This window comes from Lampris incognitus, chromosome 14 (genome assembly GCF_029633865.1).
Source record: "Lampris incognitus isolate fLamInc1 chromosome 14, fLamInc1.hap2, whole genome shotgun sequence".
NCBI classification, from domain to species: Eukaryota; Metazoa; Chordata; class Actinopteri; order Lampriformes; family Lampridae; genus Lampris; species Lampris incognitus.
Window position 1 is genome coordinate 18465039 of NC_079224.1, and position 26523 is coordinate 18491561.

Genomic DNA, 26523 nt, shown 5'->3' on the forward strand with positions numbered 1-26523 from the left:
TTTGCTATAACAATCTTTGTATGATTTTAGATATCTCAGCACTGGGGACTCGTTTACCACCATAGCCAGCAGTTTCAGGTTGGGCATCAGCACCATGGGGCAGATTTTGAGGGAGACCTGTGAACAAATCTGGCTGCAACTCAAGGACAAATACATGCCAGCTACAACAGAGGAGATCTGGAAGTACACGGCAAGGAGGTTCACTGAGAGGTGGAACTTTCCTAACTGCCTTGGCGCTCTGGATGGGAAGCTTGAGGCCCCTGCAAACGCAGGTTCCCTTTGTTTTAATCACAAAGGCACCTTTTCCACTGTTCTCCTTGCCTTAGTGGATGCAGATTACCGTTTCCTTGCCATAGATGTGGGGAGCTATGGTGGGAATAGTGATGGAGGCATATTTGCAGAGTCTGCGCAGGGACGGGCCGTCCAGTGTGGAACACTGAATGCCCCCCCCCACACTGGAGCTCCCATCCGCACCTGAATTGGGGAAGGTCAATCATGTTATTGTGGAAGATGAGGCCTTTCCCACGAAGCCATACCTTCTCCAACCCTACCTTGGAAAGCTTCTTGAAGAGGACAAGCATATCTTCAACCTCACATGTCAGAAAATACATCCTGCATTCTGACCCAGCATTTCAGGGTTTATAAAAGGCCAATGGCGGTGAACCCTGACCTGGCAGACAGCATCGTCAAAGCAACCTGCATATTGTGCAGCTAACTGAGCCATGAAGTAGAGGGACCAGCCGGCCAGGATGACAGTTGTCACTACTGTCTCATCTTTTGTACGTCCTTTGTTTTGTGAACAGTACCGACCATCCCCAATTCCAAGCTGTTCTGCAATCACCTGCCACAATCTGTCTTTACATCTCACATCGCTATATTCTTTGCTTTCTCTGCCATAAGTGCTCTGTGCTGGGAGACGAAGTCAATAAGTCTCTCAGATGCCATGTTGGATGATGATGTTTGCATGTACGGTGACTCTGAATGGTCAAAACAACTTTAAAGGCTTTTGATGTATGCGAAAACATGCAGAAAATAGAACCTGTTCCCGAAAACTTTAATGACGGATGAAACTTTCGGAGTCGGCATGTAAACGTAGTATTTATTTATTTATTTATTTATTTACACCCCCCCCCTTTTCTCCCCAATTGTATCCGGCCAATTACCCCACTCTTCCAAGCCGTCCCGGTCACTGCTCCACCCCCTCTGTCAGTCCAGGGAGGGCTGCAGACTACCACATGCCTCCTCTGATACATGTGGAGTCGCCAGCCACTTCTTTTCACCCAACAGTGAGGAGTTTCGCCAGGGGGATGTAGCGTGTGGGAGGATCACGCAATTCCCCCCAGTTCCCCCTCCCCCCTGAACAGGTGCCCCAAGAGGAGGCACTAGTGCAATGACTAGGACACATACCCACATCCGGTCTGTAGGGATGCCCGACCAAGCCGGAGGTAACACGGGGATTCGAACGTCGATCCGTGTTGGTAGGCAACGGAATAGACCGCTCCGCTATCCAGACGCCCCCGTCGTATTTATTTTTAAACGTGCGACAATTCCGGACGAAAAATTTGGAGTCGGTGTGCAAAGGCCTTCAGACTCATCTCATGCCCCACCGCTCCTCTTCCTGCTGTTTATTCTAAAATACGACCAGCGATGAGCATCACTTTTATATGGCTGAAAAATATATGCAGTGGCCTCCGACGTTTGCACTGGGCCAGAGCTGAAATAACTGGATGCTGTTTGTCTCCAGATCCTTTAGAGCGCAGTGTTTGTTTTATTTCCGACGTCCATTTTATTTGTGTTTCAAATAACAGTGCTTTTTTTCCCCTGAGATTCTTGTAAAATAAACTACGGCTTTCCAAAATCCTGTAAATCCAATTGTGTCTGAGCCTGTGTTTACAGTGGGCATCCTGCCACCTGAACTTTGTCACAGTGGCAGCGTGCTGCGTGGCCAGACGAGCCCCCGACACACGGCAGCACGCCCGCAGAAACACACGTGTGTCTTCATGCTAACACCTCACCTGCCCTCAATTACCTAAAAGCATGGCAAGTGTTGATCAATGGTGCCGCTATTGCCAGTGAATGTGACCTTCCTGTCCTGTCGCTCCAAAAGAGTTATCCCACTGCAGTACCGCTGCACCAGCACTCCCTGATGCACTGTCCAATAAGCTAATGCTGCCCGGCAACAAACGCCACATCCAGCCCCGTAAGCTGACTGTTTTCTGCTCATATTGCCTAGTCGTGAATCTTGGCTGCCGGAAGTATAAAACTCGTGTTGATGCATAAAGTCTCCCGACACCTAATACCAGTGCATACATGTGTCCCAGATGAACCGATTCAAGTTTCTGTGATTTCCTTAGCCGGATTACTGGGCATGCGTCAAATTATATCACGAAGTTGTTTCCGTTTGGAAGATAAGATGTGCCCCCCCCGAAAGAAATTTTGGAGTCCAGTTTGGAAATAACTTCCATCCATCCATTATCCAAACCGCTTATCCTACTTAGGGTCGTGGGGATGCTGGAGCCTATCCCAGCAGTCACTGGGCAACAGGTGGGGAGACACCTTGGGCAGGCCGCCAATCCAGCACTGGTCTCACGCACACACACACACCTAGGGACAATTTAGTAAGGCCGATTCACTTGACCTACATGTCTTTGGACTGTGGGAGGAAACCAGAGCACCCGGAGGAAACCCACTCAGACATGGGGAGACCATGCAAACTCCACACAGAGGACGACATGGGACAACCCTCAAGGTTGGACTACCCTGGGGCTCGAACCCAGGACCTTCTCACTATGAGGTGACCGCGCTAACCACTGCGCCACCGTGCCGCCTGAAAATAACTTGCAGCTGATCAATGAATGAGTCACAGAGAGAGAGAGAGAGAGAGAGAGAGAGAGAGAGAGAGAGAGAGAGCATTTTGTGTATGAAGGTCACCAGCCGGCCTACATGACAGCCAGAGACTGGATCCTGTCATGTATGTTCATAAAACGCTTAACTCATAAAACACTAACAGCAGCAGAATAAATGATTGATTCAATCAGCTAACAGATGAATAAAAGACAGAACAAACAAACATGTGGATAACTGGTTTCATATATCATGAAGGCTGTTGGCATCAGCCAGCGTCCAGGTCACCGTGTGGCAAGGGGGCGCTGTTGTGTCATTCTTGAAAGTCGCACCTGCTCTGAATTCTTACTTTTCTTTATATTCTAAGTAAAAGAGAAATCACACTAATGTGTGATTTCACCACTTTATCACTCCACAACGCCCACTAGTTCTCCGAGCAGGAAAACATCCCCTTCCCAGTATGTCCAAGTACTTCCTCTGAAAGTGACTGACTCTCAGAAGATGATGCGGTGTACCGGTGTGTGTCATGTAGTGGGCTCTTATCTGTAATAGGATCATAGTGCCACGTGTTCGTTCATACATAGCATGGATCCAACAGCAGAAATCAAATAATCAACTGCACACACACACACATACACACACACACACACACACGCACACACTCTTGCAAATGTCTTATCAGAGAGAGCTTGTGAACAAAACAGTGCAAAGAAAGTCTCATTAGTGTCTACTTGTCATCTTTAAATAGGAGGCTGTCAAACTTCTGACAAAGCACACACACGTGCTGGAGCCACACACACACACACACACACACACACACACACACACACACACACACACACACACACACACACACACACACACACACACACACACACACACACACACACACACACACACACACACACGGAACAACCCCCGGTTAGACTGTGGGAGCTTGTCATTCCCAGTCGACATCTGTCCCACTCCACTGGTCTCATGACTTGTGGGGGGGGAGACACTTTTCAAGTGTCTTTTGTTAACTTTCTGCACACAAGTACTCACACACACACGCACACACACACACACACACACACACGCACGCACGCACGCACACACACACACAGTCTATAATCGTTTGTTCCCTAGCATCTCACTTTAACTCACTTTCTCTTCCTTGCTTCCGATTTTCTCTTTGTCTATCACTGTACCACTTCTCGATTTGTCTCTCTCGCCCTCTCTCTCTCTTCCTCTCTCTCTCCCCCGCTCTCCCTCTCCCTCTCTCTCTCTCCCTCTCTCTCTCTCTCTCTCTCCCTCTCTCACTCTCTCTCCCTCTCTCTTTTTCTCTCTCCCTCTCTCCCCCTCTCTTTCTCTTGCTCTCTCTCCCTCTCTCTCTTTCTCTCTCTCCCTCTCCCTCCCTCTCTCTTTCTTGCTCTCTCTCTCTCTCCCTCCCTCTCTCTCTTTCTCCCCCTCTCTTTCTTGCTGTCTCTCTGTCCTTCCCTCTCCCTCCCTCTCTCTCGCCCTCTTCCTCTACTGCTCTCCTTGCTTCTGTAAATGTTTCACACAGAGTCAACACTCCAGTCTTGTCCAACCAGGCAGCCAAACAGAGTTCCTGTAGATTTCTTATCTGTTGCTCGATGGCAATAGCAAGTGAAGTGAAAACTCTACTGACACAATTTCTACACGTCTCTCCTCTCTGTATCTTCATCCTTCTGTCCTTTCTCCCCTCCTCTTCTTCTCTCATCCTTTTCTTTGGCTCTTACTTCCTTGCCCTATATCTTTTTTTGGTAGCATTTCTGTATTATGTGACCTTATTAGGGTAACTTTAATATATTCGGGATATTGTGATTTTGAGCATTCCTGACTACTAGTTGTGTGCAGCTGAAGGAATTGAAGCCGTGTTCCTTACATGTGGTAAAGGCGTTGCTTTGTTATTATGAGTCAACATCTAGCCAAAATGCCTAAAACACAATGATATGAATCATGCCTGATATGTTTTTGGTCATGTTTCCTTTCTTTATCCACCTCAATTTTCTCCTCTTCCCCTTCACCCCTCTCCTCCATCCTCCACGGTCTTCTCTCCTGCAGGTTGCCGTATGCGGGTTACTTTGGAGGGGTTTCTGGCCTTAGTAAAAAACAGTTCCTCAAGATCAACGGCTTCCCCAACGAGTACTGGGGCTGGGGAGGGGAGGACGATGACATCTACAACAGGTAACTGTTAAACTACAGCACGGTCTGGTCTGCTGATAAGCGGACGGCGGGTGGATGCCCACCGCCAAGCAGTCCATTAACAGAATGGAACTGCGAAGCGACTGGACAGGCTGTTGATGGACAGACATGTCCAGTAACATGGGCGGCACAGTGGCGCGGTGGTTAGCGCCGTCGCCTCACAGCAAGAAGGTGCTGGGTTCGAACCCCGGGGTTGTCCAACCTTTGGGTCATTCCAGGTCGTCCTCTGTGTGGAGTTTGCATGTGGGTTTTCTCCGGGTGCTCTGGTTTCCCCCACCATCAAAAAGACGTGCATGTTAGGGTTAATACTCCTGTCTGTGCCCCTGACCGAGGCAATGGAAAGAAGAACTGGAGTTGGTCCTCGGGTGCTGCATGGCAGCTGCCCACTGCTCCTAGCTACACAGCTAGGATGGGTTAAATGCAGAGCCTAATTTCCCTACGGGGATCATTACAGTATTTCTAAATCAAAAAGCACCCGGAGGAAACCCACGCAGACAACATGCAAACTCCACACAGAGGACGACCCGGGACGACCCCCAAGGTTTGGACTACCCTGGGATTTGATCCCAGGACCTTGTTAATGTGAGGCGACTGTGCTAACCACTGTGCCACCATGCCGCTTCCATCCATTATCCAATATCTATATCTCTCTCTTTCTCTCTCTCTCTCTCTTTCGAATTGGCAACTCAAGGTGCAGCGAAGGATTCCGAAAATAAAAACATCAGCAGTCGTCTCAGCTTAGCTTGAAGAGAGAATTTATTTTCGCCCGACATGCTTACAAAGAGAAACAAAGAACCAGAATAAAGGCGGTGTAGAAGTCACACTCTTAAATGAATGCTTGATCATCTCCTCCTGCATTTAAATTGAATGATTGCAAGCCCTTAGCATTGCTCTGCTTTAGGTCTTTCTATGACTTTGAAGAGCAAAGCGCGTGCAGAACCAACGCGGGACAGATGAAGTTATAATGTGTGAAGCAGGGCTCCGACTCCCGCTTCCCCTGCCGTGCAGGTGGAGCACATGCACACACCTGCACCAACCAGACCAAGTGACATGAATATTCACTCCGTCTTTATTATATTTCTTCTCCATCTCTTCCTCTCTCATTTTCTCCCTTCTTCTTGTTGTCTTTCTCTCCGCTTATCACGCTGTACATCCTCTCTCTCTCTTTTCAAACTGACAGCACCATAACCAGGAAGAAGAAAAGAAAAAAGAAAGTAGATATTTTGAAAATGGACCTTCACAGTGGACATTCCCCAGGAGATTATCACTGTTGGTCAAAACCAGCCATGTGTGTGTCGTGTGTGTGTGAGTGTGTGTGTTTCCGCATGTAGGCTTGATTGTGCACCTAAGGATGGCAGATAAAGTCAGAGCTCTAATTTTTTCATGGCATGATAGCTGCAGCAGGCCATTAGATGCTCCAGATTTCCCTTGAGGTATTTTTCATGCTTCAGTCGAGCTACTTGGGCTGCTGCAAATGTGGACTGACATGCGGGGATATCGTTGTAAACCTTGCGAAAAGTAGACAATCACTCAGACATCAGTCACCCCCAAGTAATTCTGAAGTTAACCAAATCCAATTCTGCACAAAAGACTCAAGTCTCAAGACTCACATTAGATGTTTTCACAAAAAGGTGGGATTTTCCACCAATCCTGTGTGGTGAGTATACATCTTTGTGGTAGATTTAGTACCACCAGTTCTGTGTGGTGAATATACATCTTTGTAGTAGATTTAGTACCACCAATTCTGTGTGGTGAATATACATCTTTGTAGTAGATTTAGTACCACCAGTTCTGTGTGGTGAATATACATCTTTGTAGTAGATTTAGTACCACCAATTCTGTGTGGTGAATATACATCTTTGTAGTAGATTTAGTAGAGACAGTAGATATCACCACAGTACCATTGAGAGTAGTTCATGTGCGTAACTTCGTGAAATTGACATATGTTGTGGTATCCATCCATTATCCAAGCCGCTTATCCCAATTGGGGTCGTGGGATGCTGGAGCCTATCCCAGCAGTCAGTGGGTGGCTGGTGGGGAGACACCCTGGACAGGCTGCCAGTCCATCACAGGGCCCACACATTCACACCGAGGGACAATTTAGTACAACCAATTCACCTGACTTACATGTCTTTGGACTGTGGGAGGAAACCGGAGCACCCGGAGGAAACCCACATAGACACGGGGAGAACATGCAAACTCCACACAGAGGGCGACCCAGGACGACCCCCAAGGTTGGACTACCCCGGGGCTCGAACCCAGTACATTCTTGCAGTGAGGCGACCACGCTAACCACTGCGCCGCCCTATTTTATTTTGTTATTTTGTTATTTTATTTTATTTTATTTATTTTGTTTTATTTTATTTTGTTTATTTTTTATGTGGTGATGATCATTTGAGTATCCCCATCTTACATGTTAAGGATGGGGATATTTGAATTTCCCCATCTTCCACGCATTTGACAGACGCAGCTCGATTTCTATATTGAGAGTTCCTGCCTCACACGTTCCCGCAAAAACCTGAGATTGACGCTGGCAAAGAGGCATAGAGACAGCTGACAAAGCTGTCGCCTATGTATAGCTAAGACTACTTCACATGGCACCCGGACATCAAGGCCTCGCATTCAGTGTGGGTGGACAGTGCCAAATATATCAGAGCGGCGTACAGATATCATTTCCTGTGCGCACAGCATGTTATCCTTTGAGTTTGCAGACGCAGTTCAGAGTCCAGCAGTGTGCTGGAGCGATGTGCAGTACCTTGAGATAGTAGTACTGAGTAGGGTGGAAATACATGGGAACGATTTGCAAGCCTCATGGAGCGTGAACGCCGTTCATGTGACTTGAATGGTGCAATAAATGAAGACTCCGGCAGAGAAAGTAAGAAGTCCGTAACGACAAATAGGATAGGGTAGTCCCATACAAGGAGTGGAGTTACACTGGGTAGTAGGGTTGCAAATTCCACCATGCTGTCCTTCGCTCTCACACCTTGTTTGTGTCTCTTTTTTTTTAGACATGTAAAGAACTCAGATTCAATCTTGTGGTAACTAAAAAGAAAAACTATACGGCGATCAGCACGCAAAGAGCATGAAGGTTGTGTCTCACTGTACTCCAAGACACCCCGCCAACCCACCACCCCCTTTTTCCCTGCTCTCTTTTCAAGGCTGGCTTGTTTTACAGCCTTTTTGTAGGCCAATTTGATCGGAAGTGCCCTTGAAAACACCCTGTGTGGACAGACAGGCTGTTGGGGGAACCCCAGAGTGTTGTGTTGTGTTGTGTTGTGTTGTGTAGTGCATGCTGGTGTGTTAGAGGAAGGCAAAGAAGAGGCCTGTTATGTGAAAGCCTCTTCGCTGTTTCCCCTTTCTTCCTTTCATTCTTTCATCGAACACTGGTCTTCTGTGGCTTCCTGTATGTTGAACACGTGTTCTTGCCGTTGTCCCCATAATAGGGGTGCATTGCAGTCCTTCACACTGGAGAAATGAGATTCAAGCCCCCATTTTGCATCCAGCAAACAACCATGCTACTAGGGTGTCCTTGTGCGAGATTATTGAGTTTGGCGTGGGGGTGAAAGTAGACTTTTCCATTTGACGAGTAAGGCGAGTATTATGCAACTACCGTTTGTATTTGAAGAACTCAGATAGGGATTCGTGCATGGACTACAAGTCTCGGGAATGGCAGCGGTGTTCAAGGGGCAGGCTGAACTTTTCAGCTGAGCGAACTAATAGGCATGGCAGCGTATCTAGCAGTCCTGTCTCTCTGGACTCTACAAATCATCTGGGGGGAGGAGAGGAAGGAAGGAATGGGGAGGCTGGAAGGGATAAAGGCAGAACTCTGGGTTTGGTCGCTGCACGCAATAGCTGCCTTGTGGTTTTGCTCTGTCATTTAAAGGGGCGACATGCTGGCCTGAAGGTTAGGCAGACATTTTTGTTGCATATGAACATTCTCGGATTTCAGCCTCCACAGTGTTCGTCAACTTCCGACACGTCCCGCTGACCTGTCCTTGAGCAGGACATCTGACCCCTCTCTTCTCACTAACTGCAGTTTGTGCTGATTTAGGGTGTCAGCTTAATGCCTAAATGCATCTTCAACACCCACTCTCTCTTTGCCAAATGCCCTCCTTTTCCTCTCCATCTTCACCATCTCTCCATAAAGTCTCTCCGCCTGTAGTATCTCTCTGTTCCCTCCGGAGACTTTTTTTTTTTTTTTTTTGGACCACGGCTTTGATGCCACAGACTATGGCATGGCAATTGCCTCGAGCATCTTCTGCCAGCTCAGTACTTGCCTGGAGGGAGTATCTGTCCTTGTTTGTTCCTGTACTGGAGCCATACCCTGAGGGCCAGGACACGGGGCATGGGGCATGGGCAGTATATAGAGTAGCAGCCACTTCCACAACCTGCAGTGCCACTTCCACCACTCTTAAACAACACACAGTTGGTGGGGGTAACACACAGTGAGAGAGTGAGATGAATTGACTGAGAGGGAAAGAGAGATGGAGGAAGCAAGGCCTTACTCGCCCACCTCTGACCCATCTGAACTTGCAGCAGCAGCCTTGGGCAGAGACTGTACCTGTCCCCAGGGCTTGCACGGCAGACCAACCTACACTGCCAGCATCCCTCTCACACACCCACCACACACCCCTCCTCCTCTATACCCTTGCAGCAGTGGCTTTCAGCACAGTCTGTACACCAGCATGATGTGCCGGCATGGCTACAAAACCACAGGGACTGGCGGTGTTTCTGTGACCCATCTGAAACTTTTATAACAGGAGTGCAGCTGTGGAGTAAATGTTACTATCTCAGAGCATTGTGCCTTTTAATGAGGATCATCTTACTATTGTTGCGTCAAAGCCTGCATTCAATTTTATTTAAAAATTACTCTAAGCAGTAGTTTTATGGCTATAGGTTTTGCAGTATTCGGGCACAACTTATTTATTACATGAAGTCTATCTTAAAGGGAAATGTCACCATTTCTCAACTTTGTCTCCGCATATCGGTCCTTAGTAGTAGTGCTCACTGTAGGACGGCAGCATTTGTGTTTCCCCATGCTGTGCCTCTTGGGGGTGTTGTGGATAGGTTTAAGATTTGACGTCACTGCCGGGGGGAATTTCAGACTGATGAGAAATATAAGCCGGCTCTTTTACTTGTTTCTTCGTCACGGCTCCAGGGGAAGGAAACAAGACACAGTGAGCAGCGAGTTGATAATGATACACATACATTCATTTATTCATACGGGGGGGGGTGCTCTCAGACCACAGTGTGTACAATGAATTGTGGGTAATTTAGGAAAGGCTGAATCGAGTCAGAACTTGACTGTAAGCAGGAAAAAAACGCATTTTCTTGACCAATTGTGAGTGTATTTGATTTTCTTTCTGCTTCGATCGAGATTGTCATAACTGCCACGCTGAAGAGGGCAAGATTTCCCCTCAAGTCTACTTCTGAGCCTTGTTAAACAATTAATCAAGGAGGAGGTGGTATAGACATGTCCACCGTTACAGCCTCCACTTAACAAATTGCCCCCTGGACAAATAAATGTATGCAAGCGTTGTAAAGCTCGAGCAAGGAGCAGGAACAAACAGCCTCTCCGCCCCCGTGTCCCACCGTATGGAGGTACAAACAGAATTGGCAGACACGTCTTCCTTACGGTATCACGCTGTCAATATGACAGTAATTATACATAAACCAAATGACATTCACAGCAGTGAGCATCTACGCACAAATAAACAGAGCTGAGCAGTGGAGGCTGGGGAGGGGGGGGTGGAGGTTCACCAGCAGCAGACAGCAGGAGGAGCATTAGCAGCAGGAGCAAGGAGCAGCAGTTGTTGTAGGGTGACTTACTGTGAACGTTTGAGTGCGGTTTGTGTGTATTACAAATCAGCTGATTTCCACTGCAGTATGCAGCAGCACCGAGTCTCCTGCCTGAATGAGCACAAGCTCCGTTGTCAGGTGGGTCCGTCGTGCGAAAGCAGAGAGGAAGGGGGGAGTTCTCGTCTCCTCTGAATCGTCACAAGAGGGCGGTATGGGTTGCATGTTAGTGGGGGGGGGGGGTACAAGAGAAGAGATGCAGGATGCGTGCAAGATTTTGAGACGGAGGGTGGGATGGAGGGAGGGTGATGGTGGGAAGGGGAGAAGTGGTAGAATAAGGGAGTAGGAAAGGTGTAGAGGGAGGAAGGGAGAAAAATAGGGAGGAAGGAGGGGATACATGAGCTATTAAACAGAGTGGGGTTAGACATTACAGTCGCAGTCAGCAACTGCTGTGACAGGAAAATGTGCCTTTGTTAAAGGAAACAAGGACACATAATGCCAGAGATGCAAAGTGCTATTGTTTCTGAGTCCATGCAAGTAAGGACTTGGTGAATTTGCATTCAGCAGATTTAGGCTGTTTTCCACTTTAGAACTTCTTGTATTTTTTGTAGTTTTCTATGAAAAGGTTGCACTTAGAATACAGGGACCTAATGCCTAGCACTAGCACCTAGCACCTCTTTACAAAGTTGAAACAAACCTTTGTTTGTTTTTTTTGGGGGGGGGGGGTTCTCCCTTTTTCTCCCCAATTTTATCTGGCCAATTACCCCACTCTTCCGAGTTGTCCCGGTCACTGCTCCACCCACTCTGCCGATCCCGGGAGGGCTGCAGACTACCACATGCCTCCTCCCATACATGTGGAGTCGCCAGCTGCTTCTTTTCACCTGACAGTGAGGAGTTTCGCCAAGGGGACGTAGCGCATTGGAGGATCACGCTATTCCCCCCCAGTTCCCCCTCCCCCTCGGACAGGCGCCCCGACCAACCAGAGGAGGCGCTCTAACTGTGACCAGGACACATACCCACATCCGGCTTCCCACCCGCAGACATGGCCAATTGTGTCTGTAGGGACACACGACCAAGCCGGAGGTAACACGGGGTTTCGATCCGGCGATCCCTGTGTTGGTAGGCAACGGAATAGACCACCACGCTACCCGGACTCCCACAAAGTTGAACTTTAACTGAAAGAATAACTAAACCCTAGCAGGGATGGGCAACATGATCCAGAAAGGACCTGAGTCTACAAATCAAGATCTTTAGCAAAGACTGTTGGTTGACTAATAGAATCAGGTGTGTAACTGCTTGGTTGGAACAAAGACCTGCACCTACACCGGCCCGTTCTGGATCATGTTGCCCACCCCTGCCCAGGCCTAGATCATTTTAGTGAGTCTGCTGACATCTACAGGTTAAAGAGCCCATGTAAAGGTCAAAAAGTTGGCAGGCTGGTCTTGTTACTCTGGGACGTTAGAGCTGTAGGATAAACACAGCTGCAGCTAATAACATTAATAATGGCTCTGTTGGATGTAGGTGTGCCAATCAACTGTCCTATTAACAGTTAGTGTTAGCTCTGTCTGTCTGTCTGTCTGTCAGTCAGTGCTGATAGGTGTACTGATACACCTAATTCAAACAGTGCCATTAATAATGTTATTTGCTGCAGCTATGTTTATCCTGCTATGTTAACATCACAGAGTACCAAGACAAGCCTACCATGTTTTTAACCTTTACATGTTTTTTTTAACCTGTAGATGTCAGCAAACTCACTAAAATGGTCTAAGGTTTAGTTCAGTTACTCACTAAGCGCACAGCTCATCATTGTCATGTCTAGTTGCAACAACCAATAAGATGAGGGAGGGGGCGATACATGAGAGGAACGTAACACTAGATCTGTGTCAAAGCAGAGGGGAGACATGAAAATGAATGAAGTGTTGATAAGAGAAATCAGTTTTTTGAACATTTTTTATGTGTGTTATCACAATATGATTAAAGCGAAGGCAGGAAGAATTACAGTGGGGTGCCAGTGATAAATGACCTGTGCCCAGTGATGAGTATGCCAGCTTGTAGCTACAGCACTGTATAACAGTCGATATACTGGCAATACCTGATGGTATAGACTGATGTTTGCTTTCAAACTGCTCATTTAAATTTTCCGACTTTTTCGGCTTTAAACCAAATCAAAAATCTCACTTAAAATGTAGGTTTTTTTGTCATTGATATTCCTTTTGTCATGAAACTCATCTCATTGCATAGCAAACACTACGCTCCCAGTGCCGGAGAGGAGACGCTCAGTAGTTCAAAATGTGATCCAAGAATGGACACCCAGTGCTAGAGCTAGCAGTGGTTTTTTTGAAAGAGGTATTGGGTGAACGCGCAGCTTTAATCTATTTGTGTTCACTAGGTTCAATGCTTATAAGAGCACATGTCACCATAGAGCTGCAAGCAGCTCAGAGTAGGAGGTAAAATGGTATGATCCACCTTGGTGGTACTTGCACAGGGCTGAAAATGTTGTACTGGAAATTGTTTTTGTCATTTCGCTGATCACATTTTAACTTTAGTCCTGTGCTTAGAATGTTCTCTGTTTTGCACCCACCCCCATGCAACGATGTGCTGGATTATTATGAGCATGTTAACAAGTGAGTGATTGTTTCCAGGTCTGTGAGGTTTTAAGATATGGGTAAAAATCAATAAATGGATATTCTTTTCAAAAAAAGAGAGTAAGCGTACCCATCCCTCTCTGTATCGTCATTGTTAATGAAAAGATAGGAAAAGTAGAGATGGACACGCTGTACGGGAAAGACGGGAGATGGGGAATGAGTGAGGAGAGCAACCTGAGACAAATTTAGACATGTGGGCACACAGACATGTTCTCTGATTGATACTAATGGATGTTTGTTGCCTTTCTTTTTTTCTTTCTATTTTGGATCTTTTCATAAAACTAATCCTGCATGTGAAGAGAGATGCAAGCTTTCAATTCAGCTACCAGTACAAAAAAAAGAAACTGCTGTTTGCCGTGACAAGTTTTTTATTTTTTGCTCCAGACCTGTTTCACTGAGGATCTCTCTCTCTCTCTCTCTCTCTCTCACTCTCACTCTCACACACACACACACACACACACACACACACACACACACACACACACACACACACACACACACACACACACACACACACACACACACACACACACACACACACACACACACACACACACACACACAGAACGTTTTCTATTACTTTCCCTCTGTCTGGCTGAATTTGCTCTCTTTCATCAGCAATCTCTCTCTCTCTCTCCCGTCTTATTTCAGCAGGCAGAGAGAGAGAAGTGAGGCAGGGTGTCAGACTTAGCTCCCCATTCCCCTCCACTCCATTGCTCTAATGCAATTAACTCCACTGGTGGGAATAGGAGAGGAGAGCTGGAGAAATTCCTGATTAATCCAATCAACTACGGCCATGGTTTGTGTGTGTGTGTGTGTGTGTGTGTGTGTGTGTGTGTGTGTGTAAGCACACAGATGCACGCACACAGACACACAGCACTCCGCCTCGAGCAGCAAATGCTACCTTTCATGGTAGATCATATTAGCTGGCAGATATATTTTTCTTAGGCGAGAGGGGCAGTGGGCAGTTCACCCTGCTTCCGGAGGTTCGAACCTTTTCAGACGGTCGGGGTGTCTTAGATGTGGGGTTTAGAGCGTCTCATGAAACACTGGAGCATATTCAGTTAAACGTTCCACACTGATTTCATAAGCTAAGACCTTGGAAACGTCACGGTGGCATGGCGGAGCTAATGACATTGTATAGAAAAATGGATTCCCCAGCCCCAAACCCCAGGATTGTAGTTCCGTCTTGAATAGACTGGGGACCTCTTTCAGCCTTACCACAACCCGGCGTTTCCGGTCCCGGTATCTGAAAGGCACTGCGATGCACTCCCCCTCGCCACTTCACTTCTCCCCGTTCCCCGATATCCGTGGGTTATTCACGCCGTCGTCTGGAAAGCTTGAAAATTAGTTAAAAGATGTCATGACAGCTGGGGATTTCACAGCAGCTGCCTTCCCGCTGCCTCCCTGTAGGGGTGGGGTTCGTGGCGTCACAGGGGCCGGGGGGGTTGGCAGCTGCCTGTTGCAGGTTTCACTGGTGTCTCCAGGCTGCAGTAGGCCTTTCTCCCCTCACGGCTCAGCTCATACCACAGTGACACAACATCACCCTCCTGCAACCTTTCCTGCAGGCCTGTGATGCATGTGCAGTGGCGATGTACACTTCTTTATAAATATGGGAGTACGTGTGGGTGTTGTGCAAAAAATGGTCAGCTAAGATCGAGCCGTCTTCCATTGTTCAGTTCAAATAGCTAATTTTTCACAAGAAGCTGACTTGAAACTTCACGTGCTCGCAGATAAGCGTATACATGCAGTGTGGGAGGTGGTGCGTATGTTTATTTGCTAATGCATTCTCTTTGAAAGGAGATTATTTTGTCGAGACTATGAGACAGACCCGAGTACTTACAACGCAACATGATAAGTTAAACCGTGCAACAAACGCTACATCTCTCCCCCCCACACACATACACTAATGCATTCGTTTTCAGCCTTCCCTTAACTTTTGCCGTAAAAGACCGAGACCATAAACCCAAGTCAAGTTTCCTGTCCCCTACACATTATTGTGTACCGTCTCCAACAACAACACTCAGGTTCAGGCATCAAATGTGTTATTTTATAATTGAACAGTTGGACAGTGCTATGAGGAAATGCCACCCCTGTATAATTTACGAAGCAAATGTCTTGTACCGGCATTTCATCATGGTGCTGCATCAGTTTGTTTTACAAGCCTTTTTGAAAAGCAAGTTCAAAGCAGGGAGGAGAGCGGAGAGACAGATTCAAACCAGCCTAACATTAAGCAAGAAATTAAATGGAAAACATTGATTTTTAACAAGGCAAATACGCTGGGACCTTTCCTTTTAAACAACCGCTAATGGTGTCTTTCCAGCACCCAGCTCCCCGAAATCATAACTTCCCTCTACCCCTTCTGATCAGAGTAACCAAATAGCACGGATATTGAATAGTTATGTCAACCGTTTGCTTGATAGACTGGAAGAAGTGGGGATCGTTTCACCAAAATGGAAGTAAACCTGTGTCCTATCTCGAATAAGGGAGTGATGACTAAATGATCCATCCAGCCATTATCCAAGCCGCTTATCCCAACCGGGGTCCCGGGGATGCTGGAGCCTATCCCTGCAGTCATTGGGTGGCAGGTGGGGAGACACCCTGGACAGGGTGCCAGTCCATCACAGGGCCCACACACACACACATTCACACCGAGGGACAATTTAGTATGGCCGATTCACCTGACCTGCATGTCTTTGGACTGTGGGAGGAAACCGGAGCCCCCGGAGGAAACCCACGCAGACACGGGGAGAACATGCAAACTCCACACAGAGGACGACCTGGGACGACCCCCGATGTTGGACTACCCTGGGGCTCGAACCCAGGACCTTCTTGCTTTGAGGCGACCGCGCTAACCACTGTGCCACTGTGCCGCCCTTGACTAAATGATAACAAAATGAAGTGGCTATTGGGAACGGACATCCCTCATATTTCTATATGTTAACCTCAGCCTTTTATTTTCCAAGGGTTGATAACAAAAGCAATAACTTTTTTTTTGGCCTTGTTAACTAAAATGTTTTGACTGAAATAGGAGTAGTTGTATGTCATTTTACGCTAGCTGTCACTGGGGAAAATGATATATTGACCAGCACTGTCAATCACATAGGGATGAGGTAGCGCACTCATTTACATATGATCTAATAAATCTTGTCGGTGCCCAGAGTCTCCTTATAGTAAATCCAACCCCTTCTTTGATAGTCAATGGCCCCCACCCATCATCCACCCCCAACTGCCACCTACCTCAACCTCAATTCTGTCTGTGCCAAGGGGCTGTTTTGAGTCTTTACTTGTTCCTAGCCAGCTACATGACAGAAACAACTTAACACTGCGCAAGCATGACGTAAAAAGATGCTTCATTAACATCAGTGACAACAAAGTCCAAGGATCTCCCTCGCTGTCATGGCAAACAAATCACCGTACGCTGTCTGTAGGGCGACGGGCACAGATAGTTTGGACATACAGAACTGAGCGTGTCATGATGCTAAATCTCCCTCTGATCAGAAGAGGAAGGGGGAAGAGAGTTTTTCTCAAACATACACACACACACACACACACACACACACACACTCACACACATACTCGCACAGGGCCTCAATATGATTGTAGGTGTGACTAATAATAATAATAATGATAATATTATTTATATAGCACTTATCAAACAAAGTTACAAAGTGCTCCACATAGCAAGCAAAGAACACAACACATAACATAGAAACCCATAAAAACACAGCAATAAAATAATAAAAGTACTAAATGAACCACATTAAAAATTAAACGTGGCAAAACAAAATCAAAACCAGAATCCGATGAAATCAGGGAAGGAGAAGAAGCTTAGATTCAAAAGAAGCCACTGACTCAGCCTGCCGTGTTTCCTCGAGCAGGGTGCTCCAGACCCTCGGGGGCTCTTATTTCAAAAGCCCTGTCCCCCTTAGTCATCAGCCAACAGTCTGGAACTGATAGAAGGCCCCTGCCCGAGGATCTCAAAGTGCAAGCGGGGATGTACGGGAATAAAAGATCTGAGATATACTGAAGAGAGCGGCCATTTAGTGCTTTCTAAGTAATTAAAATAATCTTAAAATCAATTCTAAAACATACTGGAAGCTAATGTAAAGAGGCTAAAACTGGGGCGATGTGTTCAAACCTGTTTACGCTGGTTAAAAGCCTGCCAACTGGGTTCTGTACTGTCTGTAGATGATCTACAGTTTTTCCATTTAGGGATATAAAAAACGCTGTTACAGTAATCCAGGCGTGATGAGATAAAAGCAAGTAAAAGTAGTTTCTGTATCTTTAAAACTTAACACGGGTCTAACTCTGGCAGTGTCCCTTAAATGATAAAAGCATGTTTGTACAAGTTTGGTAATGTGCTGCTCAAAGCTAAAATTACAGTCAAACAAGATGCCAAGATTGCTAGCAACGGGCTTAATGTATTCAGACAGGTACCCAGTAGACGGTATTATTTGAATGTTTGTTTTGCTGGAGCCAATAACAAGAGTTTCTGTTTTGGTTGAATTTAATTAAAGAAAATTCTTAGACATCCATTTCATTACATCTACTAGGCACTCCTCTAATGAACTCAACTTACTGAGGTCAGTCTGCTTAACACAGACATACAACTGAGTGTCGTCAGCATAACCGTGAGAGGAAACACCATGTCTATGAATAATATTACCTTATGGGAGCACGTAAAAGGAGAATAAAATTGGTCCTAAAATTGACCATTCTTGACTGTAGCAAATGAAGACATATGGTTGTTAATGGACACAGAGAATTTTCTGTCTGAACGATAGGATTTTCTGCTTCCGGTGTGGGAAGATGGTGGCGCAAATTCACATTTGCAGCAGCCTCACCCAGTACCGGTGTGGGACAATGGTGGCGCGAATTCACGTTTGTGGCGGCCTCACCCAATACCGTCCATGGAGTGTCTTTGTCCACGTTTGCATCTAAGTTTGTATTCATTTGATGGCTGGGAGAGCTGGCGCTGGATCAGCTGGGAGAGCTTGGTCTACGTGTCTTGTGGGCCCAGGGCCCACGGCCCTGCCTGGTGTTGTGCCCGAAGAGGTAACACCAAGAGCAGTCTGACAGGACGCAGAAGTGGGGCAGGTTAAGCTAACTGCTAGCCCATGCAGACCGGTAGTTCCGATAACACAAAGCGTGGCCTGGCGGTGGCCTCACCTAGCCTTGACTGTGTTTTTAGTGTCGTGTGGAATGTGGGGAGGTGTGTTGAAGGTGTCTGGCTGGGAGAGCTGGCATTGGCTCGGCTGAGGGAGCTTGGTCTGCTGCGTCTTGTGGGCCCAAGGACCACGGCCCTGACCAGACCTTTGCCCAAAGAGGAAACACCAAGGGCAGTCTGACAGGACATGGAAGCAGGGCAGGCTAAGCTAACTGCTAGCCCATGCAGACCAGCAGTTCTGACAGTCATTCTGGCTGGCGTTCGTTCTCCTGGACAGTGATTTTTTTTTTTTCTTAGTTTAGATATATGTGTTAGTTTGGATATATGTGTTCTTGTAGTTCTTGTATTTGGATATGTTTTTGTCTTTGTGTTGCACTGCTGTGGGCTGGGGGAACTGACTTCATTTCATTTCATGTGCGCAAGTGCATGAAATGAAATGACAAATAAAGTGTTTCTGATGCTGATGAGTAGAAGTAGAAGCTTCTTCATAGCCATGAAGTGGAAATGAATACCAGCTTTCTTCCACCTCGGCTCAGACTTCCTCCACTTACAGCTACAAGTGCTTTCATTTATCCAAGGTTGCAATTTACACTTTGCTTAAATTCAATTTTTGAGGGGAGCAACTCTAAAGTTGACGAGCATAGATAATTAAAACCATCAACTAGGACATCAAGGTTGTGAGTTTTCAGAAAGTCAGTTGTGTAGTGGCTAAAAAAGGCACAAAACTTAGGAGCGCTTCGGTCATTGAGAGCGCGTATGCACATAATATGGAATGGGGCGTAAATAGCGGACTGTAATTCACAGGTAAAAATTATGCATTTGTGGTAATTGGTCTGTCCAGACACTCAAAGATTGACACATTCACGCCAAGGGTGAAAATTAAATCAAGGGCATGACCACAGTTACGTGTTGGGCCAAACATATATTGTACAAAGTTGAAAGAGTCCATAATTTATTAGATGAGTGTTAAAATCACCACAGAGAACAACCTTGTCATAATGTATCACAAGACTAGATAATAAATTAGAGAACCAGAGAAAAATCCACAGTTGGATTTTTGGGGACGGTAAATTGTGAACCATTGAGCTTAAACATTAGCGCCTCAAAGGAGGAAACCTCATGGCCAGGTGTTTGGCTACATTTGAATTTTTTCCGACATGGCAAGACCCCCAAAAAAAAGATGCTGAGCTGCCTTGCCTCCGCCCATAAACCTCTAAAGTTGGTTTACCATGCTACTACTAATGGCTGATGCCACGGTTTGCTCTTGTGATGCCCCCGTAGCTGATGCTGTTCTCATGGCCGATATTGCCTCTTTCAACGTGGAACTGATCCCTGCTCCAGCTGGGACTACTCCTGCTATCCCAGCTGTTGCTGCCGCTGCCACCATGGGTCCTGCTGCATGGGTCCCCCTTCATCGTTCTCCCTTACGTTTGGGCAGGTTGGTCACACCCAGTCCCAATGCCGCTTCCTCAGGCCAACAACATTCATCTCCCCCCAAGACTGTCGGTGGCAGCACTGTCGATCAGTCACACACTCCTCTCTCCCCCTCCAATACCTTGATTATTGGGGACTCCATAGTCTGAAACATCCATTTCGTTAATGCGGTCATACACTGTTTTCCTGAAGCTACTGCCCCTGACAGCCTAGAGAAACTCCCAGGACTCCTTGATTCATTTCCCACAGTTTCTGTGTGGAGTTTGCATGTTCTCCCCATGTCTGTGAGGGTTTCCTCTGGGTGCTCCGGTTTCCTCCCACCATCAAAAAGACATGCATGTTAGGGTTAATACTCCTGTCTGTGCCGTTGACCAAGGCAGTGGAAAGAAGAACTGGAGTTGGTCCCCAGGTGCTGCAGCTGCCCACTGCTCCTATACCATAGGATGGATTAAATACCGAGAACACATTTCGTTGTAGCCGAACAACTGTACAATGACAAAATAAAGTGGCTTTTTTTCCCCCATTCGTTTCTTGCGAGAGAAATAATAGTCCATGCCGGCTCCAATGACACTGCCCGTCAGCAGTCTAAGCTGACAAAAGGTGATTTTATCTGTCTTTTTAATCTCCTCAACAGTTGTGGAAAAACCGCTTTTATTTCTGGCCCAATTCCCACACTAGGTCGCGGTGTGGGGTGTTTTAGCAGAATTCCCAGCCTTCATACCTGGTTTCAGTCCATGAGTCTAGCCCATAACATTGTTGTGGGAAGGCTCCTTTCTGAATAGAAGAGAGGGTCTCCACCTGAACATGCTAGATAGTCACATGCTTGCTGCTAATTTGCAGCATGCTGTTCTCTCCTCCACACGTGATTGGCTATTCACATCACATATGTGCCTTCTTGAACACTCGTCTTCCCCTTTGCCCACAACAATGATGTTCGTTCACATCGGCTCACCCTTGTGGTGTGATGACACTGCTGTTTGACCTCTGCCCGTTCCTGACCATATCACCAACACACATCATTACCCCCACCGTCACCACAACAAACGACATGTGAATCAGTCCAATCTCCATCCCCTCCCTCAGTCCTCACAACGTATCACAAAACAACGTTATCTGAAACTGGTTTTGTTTGACACTCGTTCACGCGATAACAAAAGCATCATTCTGAATTAATTTATAACTGACAGTAATCTTGATTTCCTCTGCCTCACTGAAACCTGGCATAAACCCCTGGGCTATTTCTCATTAAACCAGACCACACCCACAGGATTCATATACATTGATTAACCTTGTCTTGAGGGGTGGGGAGGTGGTGTTGCGGCTGTTTACAGGACTGACATTAAAACAACTACCATTTCCTTTCCTGCCGATCATTCTTTCGAACACCTTGCCTTCAAACTCCCTTGGTCACTGCTGTTGTGTAACCCCCCCCCCCCCCGGAAGCCAAATCCATCCTTTCTGTCTGACTCCTCTTATTTATTTGTTGATCCAGCTATGTGCCATCTCACCTTCCCTTCTCAACCTGGTTGACTTTAATGTCCACATTGATGACGCTGACTGTAAATCTGCCATAGCATTCCTGGAACTGCTACAATGCTTCAACTTCACACAACATATCAACTTCCCCACTCAGAGCCGTGATCAGATCCTGGATTTGGTCTACCCCACTGGTCTCACAATACATCAACTCTCCAGCCTCAACCTCTATATTTCTGAACCCCTGGCAGTCACCATAGACATTGAGATTCCCATTCCCATCCCAAAAGTCAAACGCATAATATCCCTCAGAAATCTCAAATCTATCTCCCCTTCAGCCTCTCTTGCCAGTAAAATGTCTGCCTCCCCTCCCCTGCTGTCTGATAATTCCTTCAATCTTGTCAATTATTATAATGACTCACTCTCCTCCTGTCTTGATCAGCTGGCTGCCATTAATGCCAAAATAGTCTCATTCACACACTCAGCTCCCTGGTATACTCCTGAACTCCATCAAATGAAGTCCTGTAAGTGCCATCTTGAAAGACTTTACAAGAAAACTGGTTTAACAGTGCATCTCCAAGCCTACACAGACCATCTTCAACAATACAAAGATGCTCTCATCACAGCCCGGCCCACCTACTATTCACACCTAATACCTGGCTCCACCAACCCCAAGGCTCTCTTTTCCACAATAAACAAACTTCTCGAACCCGGTGAGAGAACCTCCAATTCCTTCACAATTAACAAGTGTAACTCTTTCCTTTCATTTTTCCAAACTAAAATTGACACTATCTACAGCAACCTGACACCCCCACCCCCACTCCCCGCCTTTACCACTCAGCCCTGTCAAAGCCCTCCTCTGTGTCCCCAGTGGAGCTGTCCAACCTTATGGGTAGGAATGAGAACCTCCACTTGTCTTCTGGATCCCATCCCATCCAGTCTTGTTAAGGACTATCTCACAGTTATCTCACTCATCACAGAAATCATTTACTCCTCCTTCAGCTCTGGTTCAGTCTCCCATACATTTAAACTGGTGGCTGTCACCCTCATCCTCAAAAAACCTGGACTCAACCCTGATATCATGAACAACTTTCGGCCCATCTCCAAGCTCCCCTTTCTGTCAAAAATACTGGAATGTGTTGTCACCTCCCAACTCAAAGCTCACCTCATCTGTAAAAACCTGTTCAAACCATTTCAGTCTGGTTTCTGCTCACAGCACAGCACAGAATCAGCCCTCCTTAAAGTAAATACCAACCTCCTCCTCTCTGCAGACTCTAACCACCCCAGCATTTTCATCCTCCTCGACCTCACTGCAGTTTCCGACACCATCAACCACACCATTCTTCTCTCCCACCTTGAATACTCCCTCAACATCACCGGTATTGCCATATCTTGGCTAAAGTCATGTCTTACAAACAGACAACAGTTTTTCAGCATCAACAACTGCACCTCCTTCACCGCTCCTCTGTCCCAAGTCTTCGCCCAGGTTTAAGCGTGTGGTCCTCTCCTGTTCATCCTTTATAGGCTTCCCCTTGGTAAAATCATACGTCGTCATGGTCTCCACTTCCGCTGTTACGCCACTCTCCACTAAATCCATCACCACTACAACTTACTCCAGTCTGACCAACCGTCTCACTGAAATTAAATCATGGATGCAAGCCAACTGCCTCAAACTAAATTGTGATAAATCTGACATGATGATCATCGGTCCCAAATCCCTTACCAAAACTACTCACAGCTTCTGCCTTAACATTGATAACTCCACTCTGTCTCCCTCCCCACACATCCCCAACCTCAGAATCATTTTCGACAGCAACTTCTCCTTTGAACATCACGTCAGTCAAGTCACCAAGAACCTTTTTCCACCTAAAAAGCATAGCTCGTCTCCGCCCATCACTCTCCTTCTCTGCTGCCGAAACATTGATCCAGGCCTTCATCACATCCAGAATTGACTACTGCAGCTTCTCTATGGCTCATCATCTCAAGTCCTAAACAAACTCCAGTACATCCAGAACTCCGCTGCTTGCCTGCTTCACCCAATCCCGCTCCCGTGACCACATCACGCCTGTCCTCCAGAGGCTCCACTGGACAATAGCAGAAAAATCAATGCCTTTTTTAAAATCTCTCTCACACCCTCCCCCTCCCCTCTCTCTCTCTGAGGCTGTTTACACCCGGCATTAACATGCATCTTGGGTGATCTGATCACAAGTGGACAACCCAAAGCGTGTCTGTTCACACCGGGACGAGAATGCGTCTCCACATGTGTCTCGAGTGACCACTTGTGGTCACTCTATATGCAAATAAACACATACATCACTGTGGTTTGGGGGGGGGGGGGTTGTGTTTTAGCCTCGGCTGCAAGCGAGCGGCGAGAGGGGGCGTGGCTCGAGGGACAGCTGACGTGATGGGGAGGCTGATGATCAGCCTCAGGCGTGTCAGACTAACAACCTGTCCCTTATATGAAGCTGGGTGCTGGGGGAAACGCCAGGCCGAAGGGAGGCCGAGAAAGGGGGAGCTGCGCGTTCTGAAAGGAGAGAGTGAGGAAACGGCTCGGGCACCGGAGTGTACCAGCCCGTATGAGTGAGCGACATAATTAAATGAAGCCTGCGTTAATCATCTAAAACCGTGTCTGCCTTCGTCTCGTAAATAAACATGCAGTACAGAAACGCGGGGAGAGGGGTTGAAGCAGCAGGCGTTTAACAAAATGAGACACCCTTGCTCATTCGAGCCTCATTTTAACACGCCATCATGTTGTCGTACAACGTTTGAAGTGCTCTTAAAGAAATAAAATGAATCATCCCATATCTCAACTGCTCTTCTTTTCTTTTGTTTCCATTCCCCTTTGTCATGAAGCAAGGCATGGTTTTAAAAAATGTTGTGTAAATAAACGTTATTATTCTGATGACGATGATGATGATGTAGAGCTGTCTGAAAACCTTCAGACCCCTGACCTGATATATTGCATTGAAGAAACAGTCTATTGTGGGTAAATAGCTTCACATTATTACAATGGCAGATGAATGTCACACCAAATCTACTACTACTACTACTACTACTACTACTGCTACTACTACTACTACTACTAATACTACTACTGCTACTACTGCTACTACTATTATTTTCAGCTGCTCCCGTTAGGGGTCGCCACAGCGGCTCATCCGTTTCCATCTCTTCCTGTCCTCTGCGTCTTCCTCTGTCACGCCAGCCACCTGCATGTCCTCCCTCACTCCCTCCATAAACCTCCTCTTTGGCCTTCCTCTTCTGATGAGGAAAATTAACCGAGTGAATTAGGAGTTTCAGGCTCTGATTGTTTGCCTTCTTTCATTTTATGCTAGAAATACGCAGCAAAAGTTGAAACTCATTCGTAAAACTTATGTGGGAAACTGTAAATGTCTGAACCCTGTCAGGCTCGACCCGATCACGTCGGTTCGGGCTCAGATTGTTCAGTTATTCTAGTGTGTTTGAGGGTCAGGCTCTGTGCTGCGGTGGATAAATTAACTTGAACCTGAAGTTGAACCTGAATGTGCAAGCGGGTGGGGGCTCTTCCACAGCTGTGGGTCTGATGTGTGTCAGAAATTACAGATGAGGTAAACAAAAAAAACTAAACTAAACCCAGAGGAGGCTTTGGTGACCACTTACTAGGCGGTCCTTCAATGCAGCCTGAGACACGTGTGTTTACACTCCAGATGTGAACAAAATGCATCCCAGGCCACCTCCCAATGTGGCCTGAGCAATCGGATCTCAAGAGGTGCATTCACACCTGTGCTTAGAGCTGTCCACTTGTAATCGAATCACCCAAGACATGTGAACTCTCTCTCTCTCTCTCTCTCTCTCTCTCTCTCTCTCTCTCTCTCTCTCTCTCTCTCTCTCTCTCTCTCAAAGATATCATGTCTTTTTGTGTTGCAGAATTACACTGAACGGTATGAAGGTGTCCAGACCAGACGTTCGGATCGGCCGCTACCGAATGATCAAACACGAGAGAGACAAACACAATGAGCCGAACCCACAAAGGTATAACAACAAAGGCTACACACCTTTCTGTGATTCATACTGAGTCTGTTGTGCTTCTTCTGCTGCATACCCACACTATTTTGATGCTTTTTCTGCTTAATTTGTCAAGCTTCGAGAGAATGATACCCTACGTGGCGCAGCACACAGCGTGATATCACTATTGTATCCTCGTAATTGCTCCAACCCAGAGAGCAACACTCTTTGGATGCTGATGTATGGGTGCCATAGAGAGATATAGATGCAGTTTGGCCAGCAATCATGAACAGCTGTTGTTTTTCAGGACAATTTTGTTTGCTGTAACCCATGTTGTTTAGCTCCATTTATTCTTCCATCTATCAGGGGTAATATCCCAATGAAGGCAGTTCTTTCAAGCTCCCGTTTCACTAGGGCAGCTTACTGGAGAAAATGGAGCTGTTTCTCAGAGGTGCCACTCTCCCTGTCACACACATTCATACCTGGGAGCCTTCCGGTGCAATTCAGCTGCCCGGCATCCTCTGATGTTGGTCACCTTGTGCCTCAACAGGAGCAATTTGGGTATAAGTGCCTTGCTCTAGTGCAGCTCAGAAGTAGATGATGACCACGAAGAGCGAATTCCACATTCAAATTACCTGCTCGGCTAGTCTGCAGATTTTGAACTGAGAACTTTTCGGTAACAAGCACATCTCGTCTGTCTTTGGGCTACCATCAGCCCTAAGGCTGCCCATCTGCATTGCTTGAAAGCACTGCCAACAAAGTAATTCATAAAATGTAGAATACAGACATGGGGCACTTTCCTGTTTTGCATCCAGATGACATCACAGGGGTACTCCATGGCTCAACAAACAAAGGCATAATACTATTAATAATGATATTAATAACATACTTTGTTTATTTGCATCACTCCTGTCACACTTGGTGCATCCTATTAAAGACAACATACCTAATTATAACAGCCTAATT

The 26523-nt window shown here is 46.6% G+C and overlaps 1 protein-coding gene across 1 annotated transcript in view; it reads left to right on the plus strand.

Annotated features, from left to right (window-relative positions):
• The window catches only part of b4galt2 (UDP-Gal:betaGlcNAc beta 1,4- galactosyltransferase, polypeptide 2), a 243398-nt gene that overhangs the window by 203105 nt on the left and 13770 nt on the right, over positions 1-26523 (plus strand). The window contains exons 6-7 of the mRNA XM_056293237.1: positions 4912-5034; positions 25480-25584. Of these exons, the coding sequence (XP_056149212.1) occupies positions 4912-5034; positions 25480-25584 (228 nt within the window). The remainder of the gene's footprint in view (positions 1-4911; positions 5035-25479; positions 25585-26523) is intronic.